The 19,075-nt window shown below is 34.4% G+C and overlaps 2 protein-coding genes across 4 annotated transcripts in view; one reads left to right on the top strand and one right to left on the bottom strand.

The window, feature by feature from the left end:
• The first annotated feature begins 3,668 nt into the window (after positions 1–3,668).
• Positions 3,669–8,418, top strand: LOC110096495 (pre-rRNA-processing protein TSR2 homolog). 2 transcript variants are annotated; one of them, XM_020822479.2, is made up of 6 exons: positions 3,669–3,806; positions 4,038–4,170; positions 4,429–4,730; positions 5,712–5,803; positions 6,794–6,907; positions 8,099–8,418. In XM_020822479.2, exons 3-6 carry the CDS (start codon positions 4,514–4,516, stop codon positions 8,270–8,272), a joined length of 597 nt encoding a protein of 198 aa, XP_020678138.1. In that variant the 5' UTR covers positions 3,669–3,806; positions 4,038–4,170; positions 4,429–4,513; the 3' UTR covers positions 8,273–8,418. The 2 variants fall into 2 exon arrangements, with proteins under 2 accessions (XP_020678138.1, XP_020678139.1); XM_020822480.2 differs by having other exon boundaries at positions 3,761–3,949.
• An 879-nt stretch (positions 8,419–9,297) lies between these two features.
• LOC110096523 (ubiquitin-like-specific protease 1D) overlaps positions 9,298–19,075 on the bottom strand; it is a 63,562-nt gene continuing 53,784 nt past the window's right edge. Inside the window, exons 11-14 of one of the 2 annotated variants that reach the window (XM_020822527.2) lie at positions 14,040–14,165; positions 11,761–11,875; positions 10,215–10,325; positions 9,298–9,920 (exon numbers count right to left, since the gene is read on the bottom strand). In XM_020822527.2, coding sequence (XP_020678186.1) covers positions 9,720–9,920; positions 10,215–10,325; positions 11,761–11,875; positions 14,040–14,165 — 553 coding nt within the window. In that variant the 3' untranslated portion in view covers positions 9,298–9,719. The remainder of the gene's footprint in view (positions 9,921–10,214; positions 10,326–11,760; positions 11,876–14,039; positions 14,166–19,075) is intronic. The other variant, XM_020822529.2, reaches the window with a different exon arrangement.

Raw genomic sequence — 19,075 nt, 5'->3', positions numbered from 1 at the left:
AGAGCGTGACAAATGAATATATATATATATATATATATATATATATAATTTTTTAATTTTTTTTTTAAATCATGAACAGTTTGTGCTCAACTCAATAAATAAATGAATCAGCAGAAATATAAAATTTTGACTCATTTAATTAATGAGTTAAGTCAAACAATACTTGCGCTAGCTGAATCTCTGGCTCTCTTAGCACAACAATTTACATCAATAAATATACTTTTTCCTAATGAATACTATATTGATTTTATAAAAACATATTGTTTTTTTTTTTCCTTCTTAGCATAATTATTACTCTATAAAATTGTTTGGAATCTATATTCTTATGTTATATGTATAGAATTATTATATTTTACATTGCCTATCCTATTATAGTAACTCTAGTTCTACTTGATCAAATAAATGTGAGTGACTAATTGTATGACTCAATATAACATGTGATTTGTGTGTTTGAATAGTTATAGAAAAGGTATGAATTAAAATATTAAAAGCCAATTTTATGTATTAACTATTAATTATTAATACATACATTTTTTTTGTATCTATAAATAGATATATGTTAATGAAACAAATTAGTTATTATATTCATAATTTCTAAAAAAAGAAGTGTTTATAAATAGCTTATATAAATTTATAACTAATTTCTTAAATATTAAAATAAACATAAAATGTTACTATAAGATTCTTCATACATGCATACATATATACATACATACATGCATATATATGTACATGTACATGTATGTATGTATGTACATATTATGAATTTTATGATAACATTGTATGCTTATTTTAATGTTTAAGTCTAAGAGAATATCATTCCTAAACACATCACTTATTGAAATAAGTCCAAGAGATGGCTGGTTGATTTTCTTCTCTACATTTAATTAAAAATTAATTAGAATTATTAATATACTAAAAAGATATCTATGAAATTTGAATGGAGAGATCATTACATTAAACTTAAAAAAAAAGGTTTTAATTGGTGACCTTTGAATAATTTTGTTATAACTCATCATTTATAGTTGCACTCTATAAAGCCTACAATATCATTTATTATTAGATCATCTATTGTTATCACCAAATAAAAAGTAGGATTTATAAGATTCCATTTCAACAATAATATTAATATTATTTGGTGATAGAATAGAGGATCTAATTAAAATAATTTTCAGTATTAAAATTGTTGCGTCCTAGAAAATTCGCAGCGGTAGAGAAATATAAAGATTAATGCCTTAGCTTTGTATGAAGATCCAGCACACAAGCAGAAAAAAGTGAGGATGTAACGTTCATAAGAGACACAAGAGTTTTTACGTGGAAACCCCTAAAAAAGGGAAAAAATCACGAGACCTGGTCCAATTTGAATGAATCCATTAGTGTTTGCAGTCCATTACAAATGAGGCCCTTCCTTAAGAGGAAGGTCTTGGCCTGATGTGACAAATATACATCATACATAGTATATTACATGATGGGAGTTGGAAGAATCATTGTTGACATGTTTGTTTGGGGCGACATAACCATAGTCGGCGAGCGAGCGATGTAGATCAGAAGAATCATATTCTGCTGGTGACGATGGTCAGAAGAATCGTAGTCGGCGAGCGACAAAGGTCAGAAGGACCTTTGTATGGCGACAAAGGTCTGAAGGACCGTAATCGGCAAGCGACATAGGTAAGAAGGACCATTGTATGGTGATAGAGGTCTAGAGGATCGTAGTCGGCGGGCGACGAAGGTCGGGAGGTCCTAGTCGGCGGGGAATGTTGTCGACAGGCGATGCAGGTTGCAAATACCTTTGTCAGTAGAAGAAGGATGTCAGAAGGACCGTAGTTGGTGGGCAATGCAGGTCGGGAGAACCGTAGTCGGCGGGCGATGAAGGTCAGAAGGACCGTTACATTACGATAGAGGTCGGAAGGATCGTAGTCGGCGGGTGATGGAGGTTAGAAGGATCGTAGTCAGCGAGCAATGAAGGTCGGGAGGACCGTAGTCGGTGAGCGATGAAAGTCAGGAAGATCGTAGTCGGCTGGGAGTGTAGCCGGCAGACAGCGGAGGTCCTAAGGACCGTATGTAGTCGATAGATGACGGAGGTCGGAAGGACCGTTGTCAGCAGACGATGGAGGTTAGAAGGACCGTAGTAGGCAGACGACGGAGGTTAGAAGGATTGTAGTCGATAAATGACGAAGGTCGGAAGGACTGTTGTCAGCAGACGATGGAGGTCAGAAGGATCATAATTGACATGGGAAGGAGGTCGGGATGACCGTAGTAGGATGATATAAAGTGGTTGGGAGGACTGTAGTTGGCGAACTGGAGAAAGTCCAGTGGTGTTCGACAGATTGGCGGATGTCTATCGGTGACCGGAAAGAACTCCAGATGCAATCATGAAGAATTTCAGTAATGATCGGCGGACGAGCAGAAGTGTGACGATGGTTGGCGAACTGGTGGAAGTCCGGAGGCGGTCGGTGGATGGATGAAAGTCTGGCGGCGGTCAGCAAACTGGTAGATGTCCGGCGGCGGTCGACGGACTGGCAAAAGTCTGTTGGTTGTTGGGAAGAACTCTGGCGGTGGTCGGGAGGAACTCCGGCGGTGGTTAGGATGAACTCCAGTGATGGTCGGGAAGAACTCCGGCGGTGATTGATGGCAAGAGAGCTCCCAAACTCCTCCCTTCATTTCCTTCTTTCTCCTCCCTCCTCATGAGAAGAGTGGGGGCTATTTATAGTTTTTTGAGAGTGGCATGACTTGTAAATATATGGAGGATCAAGGGCAAAATCGGAGTAATTTGAATGGATGGCTAATATCGATTCCCTTGATCATGGACTGTTTATTGGTCAATTGGATGCCTTAACGATTTCAAAATTAAATGATTTTGGGCTCGTTGGATTTGTCTTGTCGAGCCGCTCGATTCTATTATAAGCATGTTGAGTGGAAACTGTTTGGTAATTCGAATTATGATTTGAATCTTTCGAATGCGCTTTGGGTCTTTGATTTGGACCCATTCGGGCTCAGATTGAGTCAAATTTGGTGTCGTTGGGCTCGTCTTCTTGAGACGTTCAGTTCGATTACAAGTTTGTTGAAATTGAATTTCAGATGGTCCCATATCTAATTTTGGAAGCTTTCAAATCAATTTTGCATCAAGATTCGTGCCCGATCAAGATAATCTTTTGTCACATATCAAAAATTACAATGAAAATCAAGTATTTACATATTTTTTATTTTTTAAATTTATTTAAATTTTTAAAAGTATCATAAATCTTATGGGGCTTAAATCATAAAAAGTGTTAAATCCAATTAAATCCAGATAAACTATTTAGATATTTAGTTTAGGATTTAAGTATTTATGCAAGTGTAACATCTTATTTTATTTATTTGTCCTATATTCATTTTAATTATACTAATTTAACATCTTAATTAATAACTAATTATAAAAAAATCATGTTATTCAAACTGTATTAAGTTTGATTTATTTTAAATTGATTGAAATAAATCTTATCTTTATTCGATTTAGGTTTAAATAAATAAAATTAAATAAAAAAAAATTAATAAAACATAAAAGAAGCCGGTTGGATTCGGGTTGACGCGGACCTGAAGTGTGTTGAGTTCGGGTCCAAAAAATCAACCCATTTTTAAAAAAGAGTCTGATTAAAAAGTGTCGGGTCAGGTTGGACCCGAAACCGCTTTTGACAGCCAACCTTCGACTTTGCCTGCTTCGCGTGAGTGAGAGGTAGTTTTGAACGAGTCCCTAAATAAGTTCTTCGCCGCCTTCAAACCGTTCTTGTGTTGGATCGAAAGGAACAAAGACGACGGGAGCCGTGAAGGTAGCCATCTTTCTTACTTTCGCGTGTTTCTTCGGCCAAATCCCATAAATTCGCCGAAAGAGGGAAAGGAGGATTTAAGTTGCTGTTGAATTTAAAAGCTTAAATCTTGCTCAAATCCAGCTTAAGGGGCTGTTTGGCAACAAGTGGGATTATATTAATTAAGTTAATCAATAATACCTTAGAGGCGTCAAGGGTTTTGCATTTCATCTTCTCCTTTTCGTTGCTTTGCAGAGGTGTAGCGCGTCGCTTTTCGGCTCCTTCGTGGCTGTTCGACTTCGCTCCTTCGACGACTTTCCCTTGCTGTCAGATCGGAAGTTACGACATTTTGATCGGAAGCAAGAACGGGACATCGCTGGCTGTGAAGGTAACTTTCTCCCTTTCGCGCTCTTCTTCGGCTAAATCCCGTTAAATCCACCGAACCGAGGGATTTAGTAAATCCGGGATTTACTAAATCCGGGATTTAAGCCGTAAATCCCTAAGTTCGGGATTTATGAAATCCCGGGATTTAACGCGCGCACAAAAACCGTTTGGCTGGATTTAGCGTAAACCCGACTTAAATCCCACGATAAATCCGATACCAAACAGCCCCTAAAGTTGTCTTTTTTTTTTAACCGTTTGGCAGGATTTAGGTTAAATCCTGCTACCAACAGCCCCCGACGCAGCACAGGAGATATCGATCAAAGAAGCAGATAAGCATAGAATCAACCATGGATACGTCGAATGGAATTCTGAAAACCAATGAAAACCCTTCAAAGATTCTAAGTCGAGAGGCGGTTCCATTCCTGGAAGAAGGGATCTTTCTTGTTCTATCGAGGTGGACAGCTCTGCAAATGGCGGTTGAGAGTGAATGGGGAGGCCGCGAATCCCGCAGGAAGTCGGAGGAACTTGCTTCGGCCATATTGTCGTGGTTCACTCAATCCAAAGGTGAGGTCTTTTTCTCCGCCCTTGATATATTCGATTTTTTCTCTAGGGTTTTGAGGATTTGGCATGGAGAAGATCTGTTTCTCATTGAATGCTGCAATTAACTCCGAAATTTCATTACTTTCACCTTGTTTTTCTAATACTTTAATGGTTTTCCTAATGCAAAGATTAGGGCTTGTCCTGCACAATTGAAGCTATAAATGATATGCAAAAGCTAAGAGTATGACAAGCAACTTAGCATTCAAGTGTAGTAGTAAGATATATTCAATGCGTGTAGACCAATATAAACAAGTGTTCAAGTGATTAATCATAAATATTACAGTTTAGAAAACATGCACTTGTAGTCTTATATAGTCCTACAAATGACATCACGCAAAATAATTTTGATTCAGTTAAATAATTAAAACATGTATAGAAGTTATTTAAAATGGGGATATAGACAATGATATCACTTCTTAAGGTAAAGGTAATGGTTAAAATGGATAAACAATAATATCATGGAGGCTTGAAGGTATATTTTATAATATTGTAATTTGTACAAAATGTGTGCTGGGCAATATCTTTCAAACTTTACGCAACTAGCGAACAAGAATGATTGGAAAGATTCACCCCAAATAGTTTGAATAAGGCTAATGATGATGATGAAATATGTATGTTGAAATACAGAAAAGAAATTTACTCTATCATGCTCTTTGTGGGGGAAGGGGAGGTTTCCATCCTCTCATGTTTGATGAAAATTAAGTGATTTGAAATATTTTAGATTCGGTTATAGTTAAATAAATTAGCACTAGCTATCATGTTTGAGTTCAATAGACTTTGACATATATAAGTTCCTAACCTTTTTTTATGAAATACCAAAAATTTAGTTGTGGTTCGAAATTTGAATTGCTTTCATTTGCACCACTTTTTGCGATTGTAATATTTGTATGTAATTAGCAATATAGCAGGCTGATCACTCTAGGACTTTCCTTTTTTATTTGTCAGAACCTCTTTATATTGATGATTTAGAGAATTTACTTGATGAAAATATGGAGCATTCTTTCAATACAGAGATTGATGATGGTAGTGTCGAAGAGGTGTGTTCCTTCTTCTAGTCTTTAATAATACTTTTGGGTTTTACCCCTTTCCCTATTTGTTAGCTGAAGTTGACAAGTTCTATTATAGTAAATAATTGAACATTTCATCAGACTTTGTTATACTTTCTAGAATTGCATTTAAGAATCTAATTAAGGGGCTGTTTGGTACAAACTTTTCCTCCTGTCGAGTTTTTAAAAGAAATGTATTTAATTAAAACATAGTGTGTTCTAAAGGCAGCTTGATTAGTTTAGAACATTCTATCTCTAACTTCTACCCTCTCTAAATTAAGATGGGAATGTATTTTGGGTTGCACCCAATTTTCCTACTTTTTGAAAGACATCAAATCAAAATGGTCTCTTATATTTTGTGCATTGACGATATGTTTTTATGCAGCCTCTGGTTACACTTTTTAGTACTTTCTTCACTGTTAACTGCGGAGACAAACGGTGTAAGTGGGGAGATGTTATTGTGTAGTTGAGGAAGGTGCAAAAATTGTAGCCCACCAATCAACCAATCAAGAGCTGACATGTAGCATATGTGCATAATTCTACATGAGGCTTAGGGTGATTGGTGGGCGAGCACGGTTGGGAACCCCCATCCCGGGTTTAAATCCCTTATACTACGGCCTCGTCTCTTCAGTGGGGCAAAACAAGTGTGGGCCCGATACTGGTGGGTGGCCTCGCTAGTTCCACCGAGGGATTAGTTACACCTCCGAGCACTCCCTTGGGAGTGGCAGAGGGTAGATACCCCCGTTCAAAAAAAAAAAAAAAATGTTTACACCTTTGTTATCCGTACATAATAATTTATCGTGTAAGAGGAAGGGAAAGCGAAAACTTCAATATTTGATGTTCATAAATGTATTGTGTCATTGCTCCATGACTTCTTTGGAAAAAAATATTTTGTCTAATTAAACTCCTGTTGTTTTTTAAGTTTTGCTTGATATGTGCATTGGTTATGCTCTGCTTAAATTCATAGTAATCTATATGCAGGTTGCTGAGCAATTAATGGTTATTCATGAAGACCTTCTTCAAGGAAATTTTGAATCAATTGAAAAACTAAGGAAAGCAGCTCCTGGGACAGTTGCTGTCTCTCAAAGTAGACAGGTAATGTTAAGCTTGATTAGTTTTCTTGAAGGACAATGGTTTGATTGTAACAGTAGCCAATTGTTCTCCTTTATTCTTTTTCTATTCAATATCTCTATCTTCACACTTGACTCAATATGGTCGACTTGACCAGGTCGAGTTGATTTTGATTCAACTAAAATACTGAGGGAATTTATAATTAATATTTATTGAAGTGTATTGTATTATAAGTGGGCTTAAATGTGCTTTAATGAACAACTTACCAAAGCACATCACAAAATTAACTACTAGATATGATAAATTTAAACAGAATGTATGCCAAGTTCTTGGAGTTATTGTTGAATGACTACTGAGGTTTTGTACAGCTAATTTAGGTTGAGTGTTCTTTGAAAATTCATGTGGTAATTTAAAATTCAGTGGACTAGCTTATATACATATGAACCAAAAGATCATGGAATGTAACACATACATGAAAGAAGTCAAATAAATAAATTTATTAAAAAAAAAAAAAAAAAAAAAAAAAAAAAAACATTCCAACATCTTCATCTGTAATTTCTAGTCAGATATGTTCAACCACTCCCGGTTTAAGGGTAAAAAAATCAAAAAATTTCTTTAACTTTTTATGAAGGATTAAAATGGTCTACAACTATATTAAAATATCATTATGGTCCCTCAAGTCCTTAAAAATGAACCAAATTAGTTCATATTGGGATTATTTTGATTCATCTTTAAAGAGTTGAACGATCAAAATGATCATTTAATATAGTTGATGAACATTTTTATATTTCACAAAAAGTTAAGAGATCATTTTTTCCTTTTCTCAATAAAATATTGAGGGCAAGACTTAACATATTTATTTGTTGGATTTCTTCACAACTATCTTGACATATTCTCCTACAGTGTACCATTCTTTTCAATTGGATTTATTATTCTGTGCGGAGTCCGGATCGCGTCTGGAGACCAATAAAAATAAACCACGTCACCTCAAAAATGTACCGCGCTCGGTAACCGGACAAGAGAACCGTCTAGTGTCCGCACAGAATAATAACTCTTTCAATTGAGGGAGAAAAATTGTATTTCTTCTCTTTCGTGATTGCTACATTTAAATCTATTGTATGTTGAATTAACATTGTGTTACCCTTTTGTCAGGCCAATTGAAATTTGAAAAATTTTAAAATGTTTTAGCAAATTCTATGGTTTTGTTCTTAACAGGCCATGGATGATAATGTTGATGAGAGTTCAGATGATGAAGGATCAGATATGATGGTTGATGAATCACCTCTAACTGAAATTGTAGCAGATAAAACTGAGCAAATTCAAGTGCCTGATGAAGAAGGATGGTGTGTTGTTCCCTCGAGGCGTCGTCAAGGTAAGAGATCGGGGTAACGGTCTTCTAACGGTCTGAAAATTGAAATTATTGTTTTGTATTAAGTCAACTATTTAAAATTCTTTATCTGTATCTTCATATTTCCTGATACTGTATTGAGGATTTCGTTATTTTATGAGAGAAATTTGAGCTGGTTGATGCTGTAGTAGCTGCATATTTCCACAGGGGCTTGTTTGTCCTTTAAGTAACCGTCTACTTCTACCGTCTGTTTGAGGAAAAAATTATTAGGTGCGGAGGCGGGATGTCGTCCGGATTTCAATCACGTGAAGATTCGTGGACTTTTATTTTCACTCTTATACACAAGAGGTTATTACGTGCGGAGTCCGAATGTGTCCGAAGGTCAATCCGGACGCCTCATGTCACCCAACACACTGTGTATTGGGTGATGTGGAGCGTTTGGATTGATGCCCGGACCCAGCACGTTATAATTTTTCCTTATACATAGGGTGTGTGCAAAAGAAAGAAAGTTCACTTATCTTCACGTGAATGAAATCCGGATGAAAAACTATTTGAACTCTATAATAATTTCCCCTATTTGAGGCGGCTTTTATTGCTTGATAACTTCCATTTTTTGTCTGATTATAATTTGTTTTTTCCTTTTAATTTTTATGATGAGAAAGTTTGTATATTCAAATTTGTTGGAATATGGTACCTGAGATAAAATTATTATTTACTTTTTTTAGAAGAAAATTGCAGTATTTAAATTATTTTAAATATATTTTCCACAATAATTTTACAATTATTTTTAGACAGCCAAAAACAAATTGATTCAATGGATCCAATTAACAGTCCATACTCAGCACATCTATGTTACCATATATATCAAAATAAAACCTAAATGAGATGAGCTACTAATAGGATAGTACTTCATATATCAAATCTAAAGAATCAACCAATTAGCTTATAAATATTTATTAAAATAAAAAATCAAAATTAGAAAAAATTATAAAAAAAAAATGGCAATGAATGGTATATATCGGCCCATAAATTAGAATAATAAGCCAATGAAAAAAGAAAAAATAAATAAAAAAAAAACACTAAAATTTTATTTCATATTTTTAAGAAAATCCTTTCTCAAAAGGGCACACTATACAGTATACACCGCCTGTGCATTACAATTTCATGCTTACTCTTTACAATTTTGAAAAATTGTTCGTTCCATCTTTGTCTACAGATTTGCCTGAAAATACTCTGCAACTCCAAAAACAGAACAATGGGAGATTTCACCGAGACTTCGTTTGCGACAACTTTCTTATTTCTTTTCAAAACAGTATTTTAATATAAAATTTCTATTTCAAAAATTTTTATACTAAAATATCGTTTTAGAAAATAATAAAAAAACTGTCCCAACGAAGCAATGAAAGTTCCAAAAATCATTTGTATATTGCCCGCTCTAATTTCTAAAGTTCATAGCTATTTACTGAATCAGAAAAAAAAAATATTTATTTATTTTTCATATTGTTTTACCGATTTAGAAGATTTAACACGTAGCTCCTCATCAGGTTCAGATGAGCTGCTGGGAGATTGATCATGGCCTTCTTCTGTTCCACAATCTAATCTCGAACTCTCAAATTCTTCTAATAGAAGATCCTGTATGCGCTTCCTTAAGCTTGAAGCCTCTTCTGGCTGGAACCACTCGGTGCCAAACTGTTAAATTTGAAAATTCAATTTCAAAGTTAAGATTCATGCTTCTTAAATCGGTTTTCTAGTTTAATTTTTTAACTAGAAAGGTGCTTTAAGAAGCAGGAACAAAGCCGTCCTAAATGAAGCATAAGGACGACTTTCTTACTGCTTCTTAAAGCAACTGTCTAATAGAAAAATTTTATTTTTTGTACTGAAAATTGCTTAAGAAGCAGTAAGAAAGCCGCCCAAACAAAGCCTAAATGGCAAGAGATTGATAAAGAAAAAAACAAAAAAAAAATACAATAAATTTAGGCTAACCATGTTAGGATCATTCCTGTTAAATCTTTGATGGGCCTCGTCGTTGATAAATCTTTCCATGAAGTACAGGACGAAAAGGCCACAATCATACTCATTTTTCTGCTGAGGTACCTGACAGAAAAGGAAAGTTAACTGAAGCATCAAGTGGCAATTAGGGATGATATATGATATTAGGAACAATAATTATGTTTGGAGTTCAAGTATGGCAAATCTGAGCTGATGGTGAAAAAGATCAATTTTAAATAATGGAGAAACATGATCTTTGAAACTTTCTATTTCTGGCTTAACTTAGAAGCACATGCTGAAAGCTTAATTTCTGTCAAGAGAGTTTTGAATTCATGGAGATGGTTCGGGCTTTCTACAACAACAACAACAATAACATCTAGCCTTTATCCCACTACGTAGAATTGGCTACATTAATCATTTTTCTACATTGTGTCATGTTAAGAGTCAAAATCTTATTTAAATTTAACGAAGAAATGTCATTTCTAATATTTTGATCTTTTTAAGTCTACCTCTACCTTTTTTAACATAAGCCAAATCTATTACATCTACTCTCCCAACCAGGTCATTGGAAAATCAACGTTTTATACTTTTATGTGACCAAACCATCTAAGCCGACTCTCTAATCTTAATATGCCATTGGAGTTACTCCAAGCTTTTCACGTATATGTTCGTTTCGTATTCTGTCTCTAAGAGTAAAACCACTCATCCACCTAAGCATCCTCATCTCTGCACTTATGCTTCTCTTTTAATGGCCAAAATTTTGCGCCATAAAGCATGGCAGGTCTCACCACCATCTTATAAAATTTTCTCTTAAATTTGAGGGGTACTTTTCTATCACACAACAAGCCAGATGCATTCCTCCACTGCAACCATCCAACTTGAATTCTAGTAATAATATCCCCATCTATTTCACCATCACTCTGAACAATAAACCGATACATCTAAAACGTGTACTCTTATTAAGTATTTGATTGTCCAAAGTCACATTCTCTCCACTAGGTCTATTACTATTAAAACTACACTTCATGTATTCAATTTTATATTTACCCAAATTAACCTCCATAATTCAAGTTTACCTTCAACTCCCTCTAGTATTATCAACAAGAAGAATATCATCAGCAAAAAGCTACTATGAACATCCATGACTAAAGCAAAAAGATATGGACTTAAAGATTGATCCTTGATGTAATCCAACAGAAATAGGAAAATACATTAAACTACCTTGTCTTCGCATCACAATGTTCCACAAGGTTTTTCCATGATTAACTTGTAACTAGAAATTTCCTACTGCCTAATATATTGGTGATTAAGGAATTCAAATAGCCTGATGAAGATTTAAAAAAAAAAACCCCGATGAAGATTATGGATTTCAAATGATCGCTTATGAAGTTCCAAAGAGTTGTAGAAACTGTAAGAATAATTACTCGGAAAAGACTAAAGAATTTAAGCTCCACGATTGATAAGCCAGAAGAAGGTAAGCCACATTAAGCTAACAAAAATTTAACGCATGAAAGCAAAAGAAAACACAGCATAGAAATACCTTGATTTCTTTCTTGTCAACCTTTAAAGGGACGTCAATCAATATCTTTTCTCCAGAACTAATGTGTGGGGAAGACGCATTTTGCTTCACGTACTTCCATTCTTCTGTTAAGAAACTACAGACTATAGTCTTAGCTGAAGTTATGTTCCAGAGATTAAAAAAATTGAAGTCAAACTGAGGGCCTGCTTAATAGTAGAGTGGAAAGTTCATTTTCTGCAAATAATACTTCATTAAGAAGTAAGAAACCTTATTTTTTTCTTTCTTTTCTAAACTATCAAGAAGTAAATGTTTCATTAACTTCAGTTGTAGAGGATTCATCCTTCTGATAAAGAGAACTCCATTAATATTCTCTAGCAATGTAGTGGATTTCACTCATCTTCCTTTTTTTTTTTGGTGAAAGAAACTTCAATCACTCAAAATGAGAGTTATTTCTCTTGATCATATTCTACCTAATGTTTTAAACACGTTTTACCTTCTCCTACACCTACAGTTCCTGAGATACTGGTTAACTTTTCTTTCTTAATGAGCAGCAATTTTAGGCTTTGGCGACACTTCAAACATCCTGTAGCCACACATGGTTTCTAGAGGATTAAATCGCTTCTAAAGGATATAGTTGCCTAACGCTTAACAACAACATAATCGCACATGGTTTAAGACCTATAATAATAAAAAAGTAAGAAATTTTAAAAGGAAAATCAAGCAGAGCCAAAATTAAAAAAAACTTAATAATTTGGAAGGCAGGCTAGATGCCAAGGAGAAAAGAAAATGTACAAAATGGGTAAGGCAAAAGAAAGAATATAAACAGTTTAATCAAGTTAAATATTATGAGTGATGATAATGAAAAATTATTTTAAGATGAACATATGAAGAAAGTCTGAAAAAAATATTTTGAGATTTGTTTTAATGAAAGTTAAACTAAGACATATTTTTATAAACAAGACGAGTACAATAAAAAAAATAGTGTTTAATGATTCAATAATGTTAAGAGAATATGCGGAAGATACAAGAGTCCATAGAAGAAACTTGCTAAACTTTGGAGAATTATGAGAGGTATTGGAACAGTATGAGTAGCAAAAGTTTTAATGAGATTTTAATAACTAAAGAGATGTGAAATGATTGGAGAATTATTTTGGAACAGATTTTTATTTATGAATAAAGAAAAATTTAACATTGTAATAATGAATTAATGATCATAGACATCATTGGAATTATCACAATTACTGGGAGTTGACTTCATTAATCCTAATTCATCATTCATTCTTTTTTTGCATTGCTTGAATTGCCATTATAAATAAAAAATCATATCCGATGTGTGAAGCTCCCGCCAATACAAAGTATAAGAATGGGTTAATATACGCAATCTTACTCTTTATTTACAGAGAGGTTATTTCTGTGATATGAAGCCATAAACTCCTGGTTATAATACATTAAACAAAATTACAGTTTAAAACCTGCTGTTTCAGGAGTACTAGCATGTTCTTGCAAATCATTGCACAAATTATAATCATATAATATTTAATCTACTCACTGTTATCTTCAATCCTTCCAATTTGATTATATTAACTCATCTTATAATGCAACTTCTATCCGCATTTGCACATGCCCAAATAACCTAAGCCATTCTTTTATATCTTTAATAAGTGCTACTCTCATAGTATAACATAATAATTTCTCAATCAATATTAATGAAAAATCAATGATCTCCTATATCATTAAGTTTTGTTACTTGGGATCTAATTATATAAAAGAAAAGTGATTTAGATGAGGATATTACTTGTAGATTTGCAAATAGGTTATTAAAATGAAGTACTCAAGAATATGTGTGATAAGAGATTAATGCTGAGAATTTAAGGATAATTTTTATAAGCTAAAATTAGATTGGAAAAGCTATAGGGATATAAAGTGTTGGCAACAATGAAGCCTTCGATAACCAAATCAATTAAGATGAAAATGAAAATATTAACATGAATGTTATTCAAATTAGGAAGTACAGAGGAAGAAACTATAATAGTAAAAAGAGTTCATTGTGTAGCACAATTTCAAGATTAAAAAAACATGAAAACACACCCGAGTGATTTGAAATCCAACAAGACTATAACAAATGAAAAACAAAGATGAAATAATGAAGTAGGTAGAAAAAAAAATACTAATGCATCTTTCACATGTAAAAATTCAAAGTACAAGATATAACTAAGACGAAATTAACACTTTTTTTAAGGAAGAAATTAACACTTAAAATATACTAAACCTAAAATATTCAAGCATCTGGTATTTCTTACCACTGAACAACCTCAAGAATTAATAAACTCTTATGCAGACCCAATGAATCCAAGTGAAGAATAATAGGATGTGATTCATCTTCCTTTGGCGGCATAATAGATATAATGACCAAGCTCCAGTGCAAACTGATTAGATGACACAAAATTAATCACCCAAAAAGTTCTTATTGAGAAAAGAAAACACATCCACCAAAGGATTAAAAAATAACTAGTTCACGCGCAAGTTCAACATTAAAATAAAAAATCAAAATTAAGCAGTCAACCACCAGATGACTAAATTGAGCATTAGAATTTGTGGAAGGCTTGAGTAAGCGCATTAAAAAAAATCAGAGTTCAACCACAACACACGTTGAAATAGGAAAAAGAGATAGTTAAACAGTTTACCAAATAATCAAAAACACAACTCCTCCATGGAGTTATGATAAGTCAGGCACACTAAAGATATTGGTAGAGCATCTAAAAGGAAACCATTTCCATCAAGAGATTAGTCGAGCCATGAGAACTTATCAAGTTGACATGTGAGCACAACCATGATTAGGCTCTCAGAATATGAAATCAATGAAATTTTCTTTGATGTTACAAAATCTTTAAACCATGCAACAATGACATCTGCGAGCCTAATCATGGTTGTGCTAATGACATGAAGGTACTCAGCCATGTTTTGTTTCGAAAAATCCGAAAAATATCGAATCATAAGCATTGCACGCATTTCAATGCACTACGACAAAAATAGTCAAATTTTCAAAGTTGTCGGATTTCGAAGAAATTTATTTTATAAAATTGTACATTTAATTTCGATCATTTTGATATAAAGAACATATGATAAATTTCGCATGGATTGGGAGATAAATGTCACTAGCATAAAAATTTTGTATGCTTTCAAGCATGAAAAAAATTTTGGCATCCACTAACTAGTAACATAGGCATATCCCTTCAAGATATCCAAGGAAAAGCATGACCTGTACCAATAGCTCAGGATGTGGCTCATCACCGTCATCATCTTTAGCCTGATTTCATCATCTTTAGCCTGATTTCATCATCTTTAGCCTGATTCCAACCATTCGGCTAAAACATAAAATTTTAGTACTCCTATTAAAGGTCCAATGTCGTGAATACTAAAATTAGATTTGTCTTAAGTCAAATCAGTGGTGGATAGAGGACAGAATTTAGGAGAGCTTGATGAGAAAGCTACTTTGCGAAGTGATATGATAGATGAATCTTATTGATCTTTATGACCGTTGAGTTGTGCATCACAGATATTGCCTATATATGCATAAGCAGGTAAAACTCAAATGTATTTTGGCATATTTAACTCGTTATTTTGAGTTTCATTTGATGAGTTAGTTAGAGTTATTGATTATAACTATACTGAAGGGCCTAATATTCTTGGTTGGCATGAAATTTTCAGACTTGATGATTTAGGAAAATAAATAATGTCCAAGTAAGAATTGTCTAACTTGAAGACTTCGCCGTGCATGCCATTTATGGTTGTCTGTGGAGCTTCAGTGTTGTATCGTCTTTCATTCACAGATATAACAGACAAATGGGTTGTAGGTTCACAAGTGCTAATGACATGAAGGTACTCAGCCATGTTTTGTTTCGAAAAATCCGAAGAATATCGAATCATAAGCATTGCACGCATTTCAATGCACTACGACAAAAATAGTCAAATTTTCAAAGTTGTCGGATTTCGAAGAAATTTATTTTATAAAATTGTACATTTAATTTCGATCATTTTGATATAAAGAACATATGATAAATTTCGCATGGATTGGGAGATAAAAAATCATAGAAGTTTCCTGAAATAAAGATTACTTAATAACCCCTTCTCTTCTTCATGAAATTAAAGCATGTAAGGGCAAATTGATCTTTTGGAAATCCCCCTAACCGTTCAAGGCTTTAAGGGGTCAAATGGATTCGGTCCCTTCTTATTTGCACGCTTGGTTGCGTTCAGCCGAAGAAAGAAAGAGAGGGAGGCGACGAGCAAGGCTCCTACGGTGATGGCGACGGCAGTTTCCGGTGGCCAACTTTGGGGGAAATTGTAGAGGGAGATTAAAGGAAGACTAAGATATGTTTTTAAACAAGAAATTCGTCCATTTCGCATAGATTTCTTGAAGTGAAAGATTCTAGGGTTTTATGGAAAATTAAAATTTTAAAAGGGGAATGTTAGGGAGAGTTGGAGGAAATTTTAAAGCATAGAAATGAAGTTTTCCCAAATTTTTAGTGAGTTTGGAAAATTATGGTTTTTCATATTTTTGGATTTCTAAGAAAATTCCTTAATGATTTTGTTTCAAATGATCTTAGGAACATTTTTAATGAATAAAATTAAATATTTTTGCAAAAATAATTTTTTTCTAATTTTTTTATTAAAATAATTCGAAAATAATTTAATCTAAGTATTAATTATGTATAAGGAAAATTTTGGTATGATTATATGAGAAAATTAGTGAATATATGATTTTCAAAAATCAGGTTTAATGAAATATCCAAAAATTTAAATTAAAGATTAATGTTCATGAGATATTAAAGTGATTATTAGAAAAATTAAAATCATTTAGTGAAAATGAATTAAGTTTTATATTGGTTTTTCTTAAATTTTGGAAGTGAAAGAGGAAAGGCATCAAGGAGGTAGGTATTTGTATTTTTTTATTAAATCCATACTACAACAACAACATCAAGCCTTTATCCCACTATGCGGGTCGTTTACATGAATTCTTTTTCTCCATTGTGTCCTATTAAAAATCAAATTCTCGTTTAAATCTAATAAAGAAAGGTCATTCCTAATATTTTCTAACCAAGTCTTTTTAGGTCTACCCCTACTATATACTTAACACAAATCAAATCTTAACTTTCCTCAACTCTTCCGATCACCTAACCTGGTCATCGGGTAGAGAAGAAACGCACCCTTTTTATGGTGTTGAGCCTCAAACCATTTAACGGCGACTCTCGATCTAAGCTCTAACTTCGCGAGCTATACTTTCCAACCTTTTATCTTATAAGCTCATTTTGCTTGGGACGTGACCCACTCTCTCCCTATTCATCTAATGGGGGTTAAAGCCCACTTCGACTCCCATGCCCTCATATCGCCCTCGCATCTTCCAGGACGCACACACCGTGTAACCTCTACTCCAGACTATTCGCACTGACTTTCTCTCTCTCTATATGTAGCTACTCAGGCCTCTTATCCAGCAGCCCTCCCCCACGAACCAGCCATCGCGACTTATCCCACGTCCTCCGCGAGATAAATGAAATCATCTCGCAGCTCCGAATACATAAAAAAGCTACGATCAGCATATACTCGCTTCATATTAGTGCCCCCATCGTACTGATTGCACATTCCAGTATGCCGACCTACAGTCTCTGGACATAACACACTCGCTTCTGTCCTCTACCCGTACAGTCTGCTCTATACCAACGTGTCTCTCCGAGAGTCATGATGAGAACCTCGCCCTATCCCTGAACAGCCGGTACATGTCTACAGCGTAAGCGCTAGCATGCGGCAAGCCTATGCCTCCGCTCGCGCTCGGGCATGCTCTGCAGATATCCGTCGTCGCCTATCAACCTGCAGTCGACCCGATATTCACGCGACGCGTTTCCAACTTGAATGTCCTCGTGATCATATTCCTGCGTACTCTCAGTTCTATTCACCATCACCGAATAATATATCCAAGAATCTAAAACGTGCTACTCTCTCTCTCATTAGAACTGAGCGCAGAATCGTAAAGAGGTCTGAATTCATCCGCTCCATTTACTACAGCGTCTACTACACTAAATACACTCAACCGCGAGTGCATATATTCTGTTTATATATACCGATGTCACTCGTGTCGATAGAGGACTCGGATATCAGTAGGCGGCTATCGCTTGTAGACTACTAAGGCCTCGCGACTCCTCCTCTACTACTCATCGTCGCTCGTGCTCCCGCATCCCATCGACCTCTTTGAGTTCTTACAACAAGAAGAATATCTTCTGCACCTGCCAGCAGTGAAGTTCCTTAGCATCGGTATAACAAGACGAATATCGATCAGAAACTTGCTAGTCATTACACCAAGGTACATCCTCTTGCAAATGTCTTAGTGAGAACATCCATGACTAAAAGCAAAAAGATATGGGCTTAAGGCTGATCCTTGATGTAACCAACTGAAATAGGGAAATACTTGGTCAAACCACCTTGTGTTGAAACACAAGTATAGCTCCCTGCATATATATTTAATGATTTGAATATAAGCATTATTGACTCCTTTCTTTTCAAGAACTCTCCATAGCACTATCTCTGGAATTTTTATCATATGCTTTTTTTTAAATTCAATAAATATCATATGCATATCCTCCTTAATTTTCTTCGACCTACCGACATGAATCCAAATTATTTTGAGAAACATTAGTATCACACGCGCAACCTATGCTCCATAACTCGCTCTCATAGTTTTAAAGTATGACACATTAACTTAATACCTCATAATTCGAACAATCTTGTGCATCACCTTTATTCTTAAAATAGGAATTAACACACTCATTCTCCACTCATCTGGCATTCTTTTAGTCTTCAAAATTGTATTAAAAAGTTTAGTAATACGTCGATTAAAATGGTATTATGGTCACAACAGCTTTTCCACCCTTTTTTCTTTAAAGCCTCTCTAACTTCAGTTTACTAATAGCCGATAAAAACAGAAATCTTTATTTTCATTTAGGATGCTAAGTCAATATAGTCAATATTATTTTCACAATCTTCATTAAAAAGTTTAGCAACATATCTCATTCACCTTTGTTGAATATCATCTTCTAAGAAAAGTATTTTTTGATCTTTCATTCTTAATACACTTCACTTGAACTAAATCCTTACTACTCCTATCTCTTTGTTTGGCTAACTTATACAATATATATTTCTCCCTCCTTAGTATTTAATCTATTAATAAATCACTAAAAGTATGTCTTTGCATCACATATTGCTTTCTTAGAATCCTTACGAGCCACTTTATATATTTTCCAATTATCAGAATTTTTAAAATTAAACCAATTTTTATAACAAATCTTTC

The sequence above is a fragment of the Dendrobium catenatum genome, unplaced genomic scaffold (genome assembly GCF_001605985.2).
Source record: "Dendrobium catenatum unplaced genomic scaffold, ASM160598v2 fragScaff_scaffold_81, whole genome shotgun sequence".
NCBI classification, from domain to species: Eukaryota; Viridiplantae; Streptophyta; class Magnoliopsida; order Asparagales; family Orchidaceae; genus Dendrobium; species Dendrobium catenatum.
The sequence above is the reverse complement of the archived record's forward strand: the minus strand, read 5'-3'. Positions and strand labels throughout refer to the sequence as shown.